Here is a 15,526-nt window from a genome sequence, read left to right on the forward strand (position 1 = left end):
TATTAATAATTTTTAAAAATCATTTTAGATTGTCTCAACTGAATTTATAAGATTTGAGCTTGAGTAAAGTTAAGACACACATATTTCAATGATATCTAAAAAATTATTATAATATATAATTACAAACATTTATTTATAAAAGAAAACATTTTAATACGTATTTTATTATTTAAAATGTAATAAGATATTCAGATATCTTATTTATAAACTATAATTTGCCCATTTTTTTAGATAGTTTTCATAAATTATAGGATATTCATGTTTATTAAGAAAAAAGTAGTAACTTTGTTTAGAGAATTTCAGCTTCAAAACATGATTTTTTAAGCCAAAATTTGATGTAGGCATTACCATAAGAAATACTTAGCTATATTTCCACATCCCACAGCAAAATGAAGAGTTATTGTGATAGTAAAACAGAATGAACATAGCAATGGCAATAGAAGCCAAAATTTGAAAAATCAAACCAAAACTATTAACACAAAACAAGCATTCATCAATTTCAAGTAGAATATACATAAATCAACTTAGGAACTTCTCTTTTTTTTACACAAATAGCTAAAAACAAGTTTCCTAAATGCTTCTTTTTCCCAAGGAAGAAGACCAGGGAAACTGCAGCTTCCGATGATTGTAACCGACAGAATTAGGTCAGGGAGATGTTTTCCAGTTTCACCTCTTTCTCTTGGCAGCAGCTCCAGAACCCCGACCACCTCTCTTACCTGAGGATTCAGCGGTTGCACTGCTATTAGAACTTCCTCTTCCTCGTCCTCTCCCTGCAGACGCTTTCTTGCTACCTGAACTCCCGGTACCCTTCAAGTCCATGTTTACTTCGATCCCTGTTGTAAAGGAAAAACAGATCCAACAAAAAGATGAGAAAGTGTGTTGAATAATTGCAGAAGAACACAGAAGACGACGGGATTGTTATAGAATGTCACTAACCTCTCGAACTGAGACTCTGAAGATCCGACTGCAATTTTTTCCCAACATCTGCTAAGTTAACCGAAACACACAATAACATAGTTAAATACTACTTCCAGTTATTGTAAAAGAATTACACTGTTCTTCTATATTAGAGACCTACGAATGTTCTGAAAGAAACTGGTATCCATAGTGAGATGTACAAACTTCATTGAAATAAGAACAATAGAAAACGCTTACTGCAAAGACACTTAGGAAGAAAACTATAATGTACATGATTCTTCGTAACTGCTATTTTCTTAACTAAAAGATGCAACTCATACCGAAGGAATAATCTTATCTTTAAGATTCTTCAGTCAACTGTAATGGTAAAATTATTGCATGGTACACTACGACATGTTCTTTTAATGGGCAAGCTGAGTAGGGGGTTTACTTACCTATGTCTTCTGTATCTGATGAATTCTCTTCATCTTCAGCAAGTGTTTCATCATTTTCTTCAGCTACACCTTCATCTAGTGGCTCCAGCATTGCTGCAACGCGCTTCTTAGGAGCTTTTTTAATTCCGGGAAGGGTAATTAAATCTGCTGTGCGAATAACACGCGATTTGCTTCCTTTGTTGTATGCCTTTGTCAGTGCCGCTTTCACAGCAGGCTGTACACCATCCAGAAGATTCGGTTGTCCCTGGTGCAAATGCAGTCAACACATGAGCAGATTTTAAAAGTGCATCACAAAATTCTAAAAGTGCATCACAAAACTAACGAGAAGACTGAATGGGTATACCTTGAATTTTGATATCTCCACAATATTATCGAAGTCCTCCTGGCTTATAGAGTAAGAATCCATGAAAGCCACAACATTCTCTACAGCTTCATCCTGGAAATTACATTCATATATAAACTAAGCAAACCAATATACACAATGAAATGCAGGTTAAGCATGAATAATCCACCTTAGGCAGCACTTTTAATGGATCTGTCAACTTCTTTCCAAGAAGAGAAAAGTAGTCAAGTCTCAGGTTTGCCCTGAAATGTTTGAGAAGATGTATTAAGCAACTGCCACAGATTCATAAAGACTATTCTACAGGCTTGTGCAGGAAGAAATGACTGGAAGGAACTTTGACCGACTTTCAAATTTTGGAAGATAATTGTACACAAAACATAAGAATCCTGCCGTAGGTAATACTTCACAAGTTCTTTAATCAATCATTAATTCTTTTTAGTCAATCATTAATTCTTCGACATTTGATCAACACTTTTACCTATGCAGATGAGGAGTAGGACAGGACAACGCATCATGGTAACCCCATTCGCTTAAGAAGATTATCCATACAGTTCTAACTTCAGCTATACTTATGTAGGCATTGAAAAAGAATTTCAACAAGTTCTACAAATCTAGAACAATTGTCTGAAAGCAGGATGTGCATTGTGTACCAGATCTTAATATTCGTATATTGGGAAATTAGAAAGAACTAGAAACAAAATTAAAAACGCCATAAGATGGAGAAAATTAGGAAACAGTGATAAAAATAAAGGAAAACATGTGCTCTGATAGATCAGATTATTGAAAGCACTCAAAGCACAGGATGAATGAGATGACATCTATCAGGTTAGAAGACAAGTGAGAAGAAAACTAATATGTTTTAAACTAAATACAGAAGAAAGTACCTTCCCAGATATGATTCACGAGATGCGAGTAGGTGAACATGCAATTCCTCCAGAATCCGGTAATTCTTTCCCATTGTAGAATTCTTTCCTAGCCAACCGCCAAACCTGTTAAAGTTGCGCTCTCCCTGCAACATTTAACACCCACTGAAATTTAGAAGGCCTCAAACAAGTCCAGATTGGATGACAATTAAATTATATTCAAGTGAAAACTCTGGGAAAGCTGATAGAAGAAATCATAGGATCATAATACAACTCAACTTTCGGGCATTAAATACCAATACCGAAGCACCTGTAATTATCTAAGAAAGCTAATAGTATAACAGTATCTCTAGACCAATTTAAATTCAGCCATCAGAATTAAGAGAAAGGAGCAAATAAGAAATTAGAGATGGAGAACAAGAAGCAATAATCACCTGCTCAAGAGTCTGCCTCTGTCCGTGCAACAAAGAAGCACTAAATGAGGGAGAAAAAAGAGAGAGATATGAAAGAGACCACCAAAATAACAAGATAAAGTCAACTTAAAATGCAACTAAACTCAAGAATCTTAAGAAATGTCTTACGGAATTATGCAAGACGAAAGGCAACCAGCTGGAGAAAGTTGCCACTGCTGGTATCTTCGAATCTGTACATTTATTAAGTCACTGTTTGCAATAGAGTCAGCAGCATGCGCAATTAGGCTCATCCGCTTTAAATCATTATCATCTTTGCCAGCAGAACTTGGTTTGTAGTTGAGATAGTTCTCCTGCCATCACATTCAGAAACAGTCATAAAAATGGAGGTCTACTCACAATATTTTAAACCATATTGACACTTGCTACGAAGCTTTGAAATCCCAATATACCAATGCAAAACCGATACCAGTTAAATATTAGCTTTCTTTTGTCTACGACTCGTTTATAAGGCAATTGATCCAGGATAGATGATACAAATACTGCCCAAACATCTTGCAGGAACAATAGCGAGTAACAAAAGGAGGAGGTACACCAATACTGCAGAGAAGCATGGGCATGGAAAAGAAAAAAGTAAAGTGAACCATCTGAGCATACAGTCAGCTTCATAGTATAGAACCTAATACAACAATGCCCAAACATCTTGCAGGAACAAAGCCCTTCAGGTCTTCTACAGACAACTGTCTTCTCTCAAACACAACGAAGTTATCAATATGTGGAAACAAAGCAATCTAAAAGACACAAATAAGCATGTAAGACGAATTAAGGATGGAAGCAAGACATTGGTGTCTTAGAGAATAGGAACAACTAACAAAGAGGGACTAATTATGCTAGCTTAAGCCTTAATATAAGACACAAGAAAACTGTCAAATGGTTTGCTCAGGACATGTCAATTTTAAGATGAATGATCAGGTAACAAGCTGGAAAAATTCATCCGATAAGAGAAACTGATTAGGAATTTAGGACATACAAGATAGAATACGAAAACTTAAAAGAGAAAAAAGATAGCAACAAATTGGCCTGTTTCGATTGATTATATTATTCTACTTAAATGAATACTCAAAGTTCTACAAGGTCTCAAAGTGATATAGAGAAAACTAAGCAGAGACATTTTCAAAAAACTAACTTAAATAACAGTAGATTCAAGAAGAAATAGTAACCTTATGGAGTCTAAAGTACCTGGACAAGAAGTGGGACAAGATCTGGGTCGCTCATACTTAGGTCAATTCTTTGATCTATTTTCAAGTTCTTGGCATTAAAATCAAACAGCCTATCAACACAGAAACAAACACAACTGGTCAGTTAAGAAATAAAATTTATGCCAAGACCTGAGTGTGAAAGTACGATGCAATAGAAGTAAATGCAATAAAATAGAGTCCAAATCTCAAGAAAATGTAAATTTGTAACAAACTGCAACATCCAAAGCAAGTGACAGAATATACAAATCCTATCAGAGTACAATGTCCAAAAAAGGCGAGTTCCCAATCCTATACTCCCACAGGACATGTTAATAGGGAATTTCTGCTTAGCAATACTGGTATGCTGAGTGATGTGAAATATCAAAGAACGTACTTCGTATTCAAAGCCATTGAACTGAGCTTTGGAATTTAGTCAACAGATCAGGTTGTATTATAGGGCTATAACAAATACCACAGTATATGGTTATGAAAACAGAGCTGTTTTAGTGTTGTTACCTATTGTATTGTATTGTGTTGTTAGTTAAATACAATTGTTCCTTCAATCTTATTGTATTGTATCGCTGAATTCATCATTCCATGACGACAAAAAGTCCCATTTTGTGTAAAAACCGATTTGGTGTGATCGTGGCGTTACATTTTGTTTAACTTTTTATTTAACAATCATATTTTATCTTTTATCCTACCCTTTTTATTAGTAGCTCTACCCAATCACCCCCATACCCCCATTTAAGTATGAATCTCCTGTGAATGAAATATGGACAATTAGAGGAAGTATATATCTTTTTAAGTGCTTTATTCCAAATATTACTAATTATTGTTTAATCTGTTCAATAGCACACAAGGTAGTGGAGATAATGATACCCGCATATATTTAAACAATGGACACGGCACTGAGAGAACCGAACATAGCAATCCATATGTGGGAAAAAGCTTAGACATTATGTGGCAAAATACTAGAAACGGAAGCTGAATCTAATACATGCATACTTTTCTACAGCTTTGAACGGTGAGATATCTTCATCCTTTGAACTGCTTAGAAGGCGGCGTCTTATGTCATCGTATTGGATGACAGACTTAGAGAGACTCATGTATTGCAATTGATTTAGAGCCATACGCATATCTCCTCCAACACGTTCTGCCAATTCCTCAAGAGCAATCTAGAAAGGCAGAAGAAGAAAAACAATCACAAATCTCAGAAAATTGACGGATATCTGTCCAGGCAACAAAAAAGAAATTTCTTTTCCTAATGTTTTGTAGTAGCACCACCAAATTATATATGCTATAACACATTTAAGCAGGAAAGATCTCAACAGGTTATATTTTCACAAATACATCTTGCAGTTCCCACCACATGCATAAATAGAAAAAGGTTTTAGTGTACAACTATTACTGAACATTGCCTACTTGATTTTTTTAGAAAAAAAGAGCTCTTATTATTTTCTCCATAAATTTTAATAGGTCTCCATCTGGGTGTTTCAGACCTGGATTACTTTATCATGCACTTCAACAAACCAACAATATCAAACCAAAGTATTAACAGTTCACAAATGTGAACAAGTGAAAACAACATTTTATCAGGGATGATGGCTTTCAAACTCAACAAGACAGTTCCAAATATTACTATCGACATGTACTTATAAAACTTGTACAAGTTGTTGAAAGAGAATAAACCTCATTGACTTGAATGCCTTCAGCATTTGCTACTTGATTTAACCTCTTTGCCATCTGTCAAAGAATACTCACTATTAGCCATCAAATTTTCAACCAATATTTTCACCTCATGTCTATCATAAAAGATTCAGAAAGGAACACCAAAAACATCGTTGATAGAGAACATTACGGGAGCAATGATGGCTTGGATTTTGTCCATAAAGAGGCAATATGTTGAACAGTGGAAGGTAAACGGACTAGCATAAAACAGTGCATAATGGCGAAAACTAAGCGCTAAAATTCAAATCAAGTAAAGATAACTAACTGTCAGAAGAAAGAATATATCAACCAACACTACTACTTAAACCATCTTATTATCGCTCTTGTGCATAATATTTTTCTCACGAGGATAACTAATTCCATAGGAACATCCACAAGGAAATATTAAAAGGAATAAATGGTATACATGACCTGCTGCTTAGTTGGTTTACGGAAGACAATTGGTAGGCAATAATTGACAAGGCTCTTCAACTTCTGACTGTAGCGATCATTGCAAATGCAGATAATAGGAATTTTCGAGATCTTGATGCTAGCAATAAGATCGGCAACACCACCTCTATCTCCAGCAGACATGCCATCAACCTCGTCCATAATCAGAACAGTCTTCTGATGGTGTGATCTGCAATTATCAACATGGATTTGGCATATCATACTTTTGATTTTGAACACCCAAGAGAGTAGAGGTATACCTGCCAACATTGGCGCTTAGAGATTCATTGCTAACAAGTTCTTTTATGGAATTAGCAGTACTTCCGCCTATTCCTTTCTCAATTTTTGAGTCAGCCTTTCCACGACTATCACTAGCATTTACCTAAACAAAGAAAGGTACTGTTATATTAATCCAACAGAAATGGAAAATGACTAAATTACGGTCTGCAAAATTTCACCGTTTAGAAGGAAAATACCTCGATGGTTTGAAATCCCAGCAACTGACTAACCACTTTTGCTGATGTAGTCTTCCCTATACCCGGCATACCACTCAACAGAACTGCTTTTTTAGCACCAGAGTCAGCCTGTTTTTTCCCCTTACCCTTACTAGATGCCTTTAGAAAATGCTCATCCCAGCTCTCTAGCCAACGCTGAATCTGCTCCACCTGAACATATACCACATAGAAGGTAAAGTTACTCCAGGTGATATCTTTTAATTCAAAACTATAGCCATTAAAGAAAGAAAGCAACGTAGAAGAATACCAGTGACTTGTTCCCTATTATGTCTACAATAGCTTTGGGTCTGTATTTTTCTGTCCATGGTAGTAAAGACTCTTTAGCTTGGGTTTTCTTCTTGGCAGGAGATGCACTACTTTTAGCAGGAGATCCACTAATTTTGGCAGGAGATGCACTAGGTGCCAATTGTTTGGCAGCTAGAATCTTTGTGGCAGTGCTTCCTGTTCCATCACCTAAAAAACCAATGTTGTCGCATTTTAGACCATGAAGTCCCAAAGTCGAGAATGTGTAACTATCAACCTCAGTATAAGAGGCACCAGAATGGCAGAAACACAGTGCTCTATTATCTGAAAAACTTGACATCGTAATCTTTCAACAATCCAAGAAAAAGAGATCAGAAGCATTTTCTCCTTTACTTTGTGGAAGTAAGCTAACATCACTCAGCTGTCCAAGTCTATCAACAGGCTGCCCCGTCCTTGTCCAGGACCACATTTTCCTTCAACAAACAACAATCAGTTGTTTATGCTGCTTCTATCCAATTTTGTGTTGCACACTTCCCTTATTAGCTTATTTCGAAAAGATAGCCACATCTATGTATTTGGAATATAATAAATTTTATCATCACCATTATAAACCTTTATCATGATTTGTCGGAACGCAATTGATATAAACTCCAACTACTATGAGAACGAAACATGAAAGAACTAGTGGATCTTTCACCACTTTTCATTTAATTACTGATAGTCGGGTGATTTCGGCATTTTGCAAGATCGCATATATTCCGCTTATGTTTCAATAATCTTCCTTTATTTCTTGAACTATGTGCTCAATCCAACAACCAACATAAACTAAGACCTGGTGGTGGTGGTATATATAAACATTCAGCATTCATATCCCTCTTATCTTCAATACTGAAGGCCCCATTGTAGTACATAATTCTAATTCTGGTGCTTTATAACAATCTAATTTTGTGGCACAAGCCCAATGTTTTTAAAAGTGAAATGTGCAAAAAAGCTAAAAGGTCCACTGTCCATGGGCTTGACGAGAAAAGCAAGAACTGAAGTACAAGCTTCTTTTGAGAGAAGCACACAATTTAGTAAAGATTAAACAATACCACATACAGATGAACATAGGAATGATTTGGTAGTTGGTTAGAAGTATGCAGTTATTAGTTCAATATTAGTTATGTAGGTATTAGTTATGCAAGTATTAGCTACTCCGTCTTCTGCCTTGCATAAGATAATACATCTAACTTATGCATGTATTAGTTATACGAAATTCTGAACTGCAAACCAAATGTTGTATTAATTTTATACATGAGTAACTTACTTCCTAACAAACTACCAAACGTTGTATAACTTCAATAAAAGTTAATACATGAATAAGTACCTCTTTACTAGCTACCAAACAACCCCTTAGTACTATAATAATCAAATTGCAACTAAAATAACTAATCTAAGTATCCAATATACAATGAATTTCATATTAATCCAACTGCTCAAAGTAATCATATATTCATCCATTTTACGGTGGCCAAGTGAGAGTTTATGTTACGCTGGGGTGGCGCTAGGTGGAAGTGAAGCTTGGAATGTAGCGCTATTATAACTTATACCAGGTCCCTTTGAGAGAGATATAGGTGATGAGTTGAAGAATAGAATTGGAGTTGATTATCCCCCCTTTTTACATACTTCGTACCTCCTCGGTACTTTAATAAAATTACTTTACTGATCAAAACAAAAAGAAGTGTTTAAGTTGAATTTGTAATTTGAGGAATAGCCTCTAAAGACTTACACCTCATTTCCTTTTGGTACACCCATGAGGTTTCTTTCTGTATAGATGATTAGGTATCATTTGTATAAGATCATATGATTAGGTATCATTTGTATAAGATCATATATTTGTAGGTTTCTAATTTTGGTATACAGACGCTTTGAGCTCTATGTTTTACAAAATCAATACCTGATAAAATTAAAAGGGGGTTAAACAAATCAGAAATCAACTTCTGGAACTATTTAGGTTTAAATGGGTTTGCCAAAGACAGAAAACTTGTTGTCATACTGGGAAGGTAATTAAAGGAACAAGGACTAAAAGACGATCTGGAGTACAGATCCTGCAGGTGCTATAGACAAAAGAAATGCTAGGCGTTTTAAAGGCAAAGCAAGTCGAACAAATTTTGAAGTACAGGTATTCGTTTCACTGGCTGTGTGGTGTAGGCTACGAGATGTATATGATGCGCATTAAATGATAGATTTCATTAGCTTTTTAAAAGGTAACTTTTGTACGGAGAATGTTCTTTCTACTTTGTTGTAAAATGGAGAGATTAGTTATGTATGGCCGCTATCTTAGTGTCTTTACTTTCAAACATCGTCTTTTTTTAGAATCAATTCAAAGTCTTAACTCGTAGCTGACAAAATTAGAAATGTAAATGATGGTTTCTTATAGTCCCAATCATATAAATGGCTACGGGAATTGATGATACTCTATTCTTTTTCTTTCTTTTTTTTGGATGAAGAAAAAATAGATGCTATTTCTTTCAGTAAACCATTAAAACTTTTTGGTATTCTCAAGTAATTCTTGTTTTAAAGAGTTCGGTCTGGCGTTTATACCTAACATTCTCCTGCTTTCTTTTCTTTTTGAAATGCCTGCTGAACTTTAGAGGACACTATTCAATAATATCATAAACCAATTCATCTCTTATTTAAGACTGTCTATATCATCATTAGAAATAAACAAGTCACTAACAAAATAAAAAAGGAAAGCAAATGAGACTTGGAATTACTTGTATTTTGTGAATTTCTCTTTCCAGAAGAAACAATGGTGTCCACAGATTTCTTTGACTCGGGTTGTGTAGCTGATTTTGATTTTTTTGATGACCGGATCAATTCAAACAAACCATCCTCAGTGAGAAATGCAGTTCTAGTAGCAAAGTATAGGATATCAATATTAGTGCAGTAACAAATGAATAAGGTAAATTAGAATATGCATTGACATTAGACAAACCCGAGCTCCTTGGCTTTAGAGGATTTCCGTCCCTCGACGTCTTCATCACATAAAAGATAAGTCTACAACAGAACCATATGAAGAAAACCGTAAAACAATTAGGCTTAGCAAACAAAGAAAAATTACGTTAAGCAAAATTTGTAAGCGAAGACAGTACTGTTTTCTTGCTAACAGATCCTGTGACACGACCACCATGGCGTTTAATCAAATCCTCAGCTTCTTCTCTTTCTAAACTGAAAGCATGAGAAAGGAATGCATGTCAAGCTTTATGTCATTCACATATCAAATCCCGAGAAAAGTTAAAAAAGTAACACAGATGAAAAGACTTGACCAACTACATAGTGCACTCTTGCAGTGGGTTCTACATGCTTATAAGCAATAAAGAAATTTATGCAAAAATCCGTCTGCAGTGTTTATCCCCATACTGTCGCTCAACAATATACAAACAGACTAATAAGGGTACCTGTCGAGAGTTCCACTAATTACAAAAGTCAAACCAGTTAAACAGTCTGGGGCACCTTCAGGAACTTCCTGTGAAGCAGAAAGACCACAATTTATTAACTCAGACAACTTCTTACGAAAAGAAGTTAGCTTCTGCAACGATTCTACCTTTTCCCCCTTGTGAGGAGGATCTTTTCTTTCACCAAAGTTCATGAAACCTCCCCGTCCTCCACCACCTCTACCTCGTCCACCGCTTGGTGCTGCAGATGGTCCTTTACCACCACGCCCTCGTCCACCAGATTTGTTGTCCTTGACAGCTGAAGCATCATCTTCACTTTCATCAAGAGGAACACCCTTTCCGCTGGTCTTAGCTGCCCGTCCACCCCGCCCTCTTCCAGCAGATTTGAGATCAGATTTTTTGTTCTTAAGATCATCATCACTATCATCACTGATCACATTTTTCTGCGCAGATCCCCTTCCAGAGCCACTTACCGACTTTTTGCTGGGAGTGACATCTCTGGATCCCATTGCCGATACCACTGGTACAAAGTCATCTTCATCCTCAGCTTTATGAATTCTTTTTGCAGCTGGTGCTGATGAAATTCCAGCAGCATTTGGAGCTTTTCTTTTTGCTGACACTTCCTCAACTTTTTCTTCCTTTGCCTTAACCTTGTCTGTAGCAAAATATTTACTAGTTTTCCTTCTGTTGGCAGTCTCTTGTCCTTCTTGTACCTGGTGTCCATTAAAAGGAAGGAAAAAAAATAAGACTAACAAAACACGAAAAAAGAGGTTGATGTCTATCATAGGTTCTCAAATTTTAGAAAATTGCATTTGATGATTCCAGTAGAAACATTCCACCATCTCAAAAGCTCTTCCTACAAGCTAAAAAACCCAACAATGAGATAATTAAAAAATTTAAAGATCAATCGTTATTTTTGTTGTTGTATTTAGAAGAATAAATTCATATATTGATATGTATTCTAAATCAACAAAGATCAACCATTTCTTTCTTTCAGTTTCTCCTTAAATAACTCAAGGAGAACACCAGGGTCAAGGCAATGGATAGAAAATAAATTCGTCCAACATATCTCAAAAAGAAGCAACAAGCCAGCCCCCACTGTTCCAGGCAGACAGAAAAGTTTCCAAGAAACGGAAATAAGAAACAAACAAGTAACAACATTATCAAACACTTGAGTCATACAACCAATCCAGATTAAATAAAAAATCAAGTGAACTCGGAAAAATGATCCATATTCAAGATACTTACCAGGTTTTCTGGCTTTGGACTAGTGGGAGAAGGCTTTTCTGCTGCACTATTCTTGGACATGCTCCCATTACCCGTGCCTTTGTCATGCTGCTTCATGAACCATTTCCTGATATCTGACTGTATTACATAGAACTATACCATCAAACTCTCAAACCATGCATCTCAATTTCTAAATATTTTTAATTTTTTTTTTGTTTTTATTACCCTCTTGGTGTTCGGGACAGATTTCGCGCACCTCGACTAATTCCACAAGATACCTGCGACCTCCCACCATCAACAGGTATCAGGTAACTCTATCCACCTAGGCTAGACCAGATGGGAAAAGATCACCTACTGTTTTTGACTTCATGTCTCCGATGGGAATTGAACTTGGGACCTCATGTTGCTCAACCCACGTCAATGACCACTAAGTCTCACCCTTGGGTGCTCAAATTCTAAATATTTGAAGAACACACCTTTTAACCCACATACTTCAATCTGAAAATCCCAGCAACCACGACTTAATACTTGCTATCTGTTAAAGGTATATTCTATAGGTCTGCAACTGTATGTGTTTGAAAAGGTATAGTGGAAAAAGTGAATTTCACAAAGACCCAAATATGATTAGCCATGAAGTTTAAGATACTATTTCTTATATACAAGTAGCTTATGAAAATGTCAAAAAAAAAAAAAAAAACAATAGTTTGTTTGGCCAAACTTCTAAAATCAACTTATTATGAAAAGTGGTTTTTCCAAATGTGCTTTACAAGAAAGTACTTTTGGTGAGAAGTAGTTTGGCCAATAAGTTTGAGCAGCACTTTTAAACAGCAATTAGTAGTTGACCAAACTTTTTAAAAGTGCTTGTAAGTATATTGTCCTCACAAGTGCTTTTCAAAGGAGTATTTTTTGGGGAGAAAAAATCTACTACTTCTTTTAGCTACTGAAAAACAACTTCTACTACTCTCTGGAAGCACTTATTTTCGCCTAAAAATTTGGTCAAACACCTCCCTCCTCTTAAATGTAACCATTGTTGGCCTCCCAAAAACTTGGCCAAACAGACTATTAGTTTGGTCGATAAAAAAATGAACATTGGTAGTTAAGCATATTAGAATCTGGGATAACATAAAATTGGCACAATACAGAGAAATTTAACAAGGGGGCTAAGTTTGTAGGAGAGAAAAAAAAAATGAATTTGATTTAGTGAAGGCATTATAGACTCTGAGACAAGTTTGAATTGGTACAATAAGAGAAAATTTTCAGCCTACCACAAATCAAAAAATGCTCAGAATCCCATGCATTAAAATCTTACAAACCATTGAAAAATAATGCAGAATAATAATATTTACCATGTTTGTGATCTGCAATTAGCAATATCTCCTTCAAAATTTCAATTTATCTTCAAAACTACCAACCTACATACAAAATAATGAACCAAATGTATGAGTATTTCGCTATACAAAATAATGAACCAAATGCATGAGTATAATTTCGCTATACAAACCTCGAAAAACGAGACAATTGCATGTAAAATTGCTGCGAAAAAAAGGGGAAAGTAAGAGCATATTACCAATCGTAGTAGGTTTCCGACAAGCTATGGAGTCATCGACGACGAGTTAACCGGCAGTTACATTCAACGTCGCTCCGGTGAAGTAGGGTTTAGAGAATTGAGACTTTTTTTTTTCCGGCAGTGGGGTTTAACCGGTTAATTGAGAGAAATTGGAATAATAGAATTTCATGGGCTTTAGAATAGAGTAATGGGCCCAAGCCCAATAAATTCAATTTTATGGGCTTACTAAATACATATATATTTTTCTTTATATTACTAAAAACATAACATATTTGAAAAAATTGAAATGGTAAAAAAAATTAAAATTGGAATTAATTTTTGAGATTAATAGGAGATAAGGTGATAATTAATGGGAGATTGAGTAAAAGGAGAATTAATTTCGTCAAAATTCGAGCTTAGCGACTAAGAGAAATCTCGATCAAAATTCAAAAAAGACTATTTACTAGGCCTGAAATCCGAGCTTCGCGACTAAGAGAAATCTCGACCAAAATTCAAAAAAGACGATTCACTAGGCCTACAAGACTTGAAAGTCCCATCAATAAAGTACTTAACGTATATCATTGTTCTTCGAGCTGGAAAATATATGTCGATTCAAGCTCAAGAAATGCTTGGACTCAGTAATTCTAGTCTTATCCATTTTGTTTGAAATATAAAATAATTTCAATGGTGAAAAGGTTAAATATATTTTCATAAATGGTAAGAAGATACCATCCGTCATATTTTTGGGACATTATTGTTCTTGTCGTCTAAAAATTAAACCATATATGTCATTCAGTCTAAAAACAAGAGCATATATGATCTTTTCTTGATTGATTAAAGTAATAAGTGTGTGTATATATATATTCTAAATAATTGACAAATAAAATAAAACGTAAGGGCAATATAGTAATTTCAACAACTTGTAAGAAAAACATATATTTAGGTCGCATTTGTTTGCACTTGATGGAAGTCTGAATCTTAATCATTCAAATTCAGTCGATTAAGTATGTTAGATTTTTAGGTCTGAATCAGAATCATTCAGATTCAGCTCATTGAGTTCATTTGTTTTATTTTTTAAAAAGTCTCTTAATGGTCTGAAGAAGTCTGAATGAATCAGAGATTTGTAGGAGACTCTTAACAACATTCAGACTCATTTAATAAGTTATCAAATAATAAACTATCTTCTCTGATTTAAGTGTGTCTTTTATCGCATAACTAAAAACTTTTTCTCTATTTTCTCAATCAAACATTATTTTTTCCCTCTTGAACTGGTAAGTCTTCATAAATCCTTACAAGTTTTTTTTTTTTATTAATAAATTTCTTATATAGACTGTGTCAAGAACACTGTTGGTGTAATGGCGTTTATAAAGATTTTTGAATAAAAAAAATTGTACTTCCAAATCATAATTATTAGAACTCTTAAATTTTTTTTATCAAAAGTGATAAATTTTGTTGACATGAAATTTTTATAATATTTTATTAATTTAATATTAATTTCACATGCACATTCAGATATTAAAAACAAACAACATTAATTATTTAGTGTTCAGACTTAGAGACCACATCTTAATATTCAAATGTATATCAGATCAAAACACCTGAATATTCATGCAAATCTTAATATTCAAATGTGTATTCATATTCAAACCTCTTAATCTGAATGTAAATAAATAAGGCCTTACTAATAAAACACAACCCAAAACAGCATTTATGTACAAAGAGTAGTGGCAACGTAGTAATTTCAATAATTTGTAAGGAAAACATACATTTACTCATAAAACGCAATTCACAACCGCGATTTATGTACAAAGAGTAGTGGCAATGTAGTAATTTTAACAATTTGTAAGTAAAACATATATTTACTCATAAAACGCAATCCACGACCGTGATTTATATACAAAGAGTAGTGGCAACGTAGTAGTTTCAACAATTTTTTTAAAAAACATATATTTACTCATAAAACGAAATCCACAAACGCGATTTATGTACAAAGAGTAGTGGCAACGAAGTAATTTTAACAATTTGTAAGTAAAACATATATTTACTCATAAAACACAATCCACAAACGCGATTTATGTACAAAGAGTAGTGGCAACGTAGTAATTTCAACAATTTGTAAGAAAAACATATATTTACTCATAAAAAGCAATTTGTGTACAAATAGTAGTGGCAACGTAGTAATTTTAACAATT

General features: G+C 34.6%; 1 protein-coding gene across 2 annotated transcripts; it reads right to left on the reverse strand.

Annotated features, from left to right (window-relative positions):
• Nucleotides 1-449: 449 nt before the first annotated feature.
• Nucleotides 450-13,504, reverse strand: LOC101249468 (replication factor C subunit 1). Of its 2 annotated transcripts, none has more exons than XM_004242568.5 (23): nt 13,356-13,504; nt 13,135-13,200; nt 11,810-11,926; nt 10,711-11,274; nt 10,565-10,632; nt 10,259-10,334; nt 10,102-10,163; nt 9,881-10,017; nt 7,129-7,334; nt 6,843-7,031; nt 6,627-6,748; nt 6,349-6,556; nt 5,899-5,952; nt 5,215-5,384; nt 4,208-4,298; nt 3,140-3,321; nt 2,993-3,032; nt 2,580-2,704; nt 1,865-1,937; nt 1,696-1,788; nt 1,353-1,596; nt 937-984; nt 450-833 (listed from the first exon to the last, which is right to left on the reverse strand). In XM_004242568.5, exons 2-23 carry the CDS (start codon nt 13,135-13,137, stop codon nt 667-669), a joined length of 3,039 nt encoding a protein of 1,012 aa, XP_004242616.2. In that variant the 5' UTR covers nt 13,138-13,200; nt 13,356-13,504; the 3' UTR covers nt 450-666. The 2 variants fall into 2 exon arrangements, with proteins under 2 accessions (XP_004242616.2, XP_010323198.2); XM_010324896.4 differs by having other exon boundaries at nt 937-987.
• Nucleotides 13,505-15,526: the final 2,022 nt, after the last annotated feature.

Source organism: Solanum lycopersicum, chromosome 7 (genome assembly GCF_036512215.1).
Source record: "Solanum lycopersicum chromosome 7, SLM_r2.1".
NCBI lineage: Eukaryota > Viridiplantae > Streptophyta > Magnoliopsida > Solanales > Solanaceae > Solanum > Solanum lycopersicum.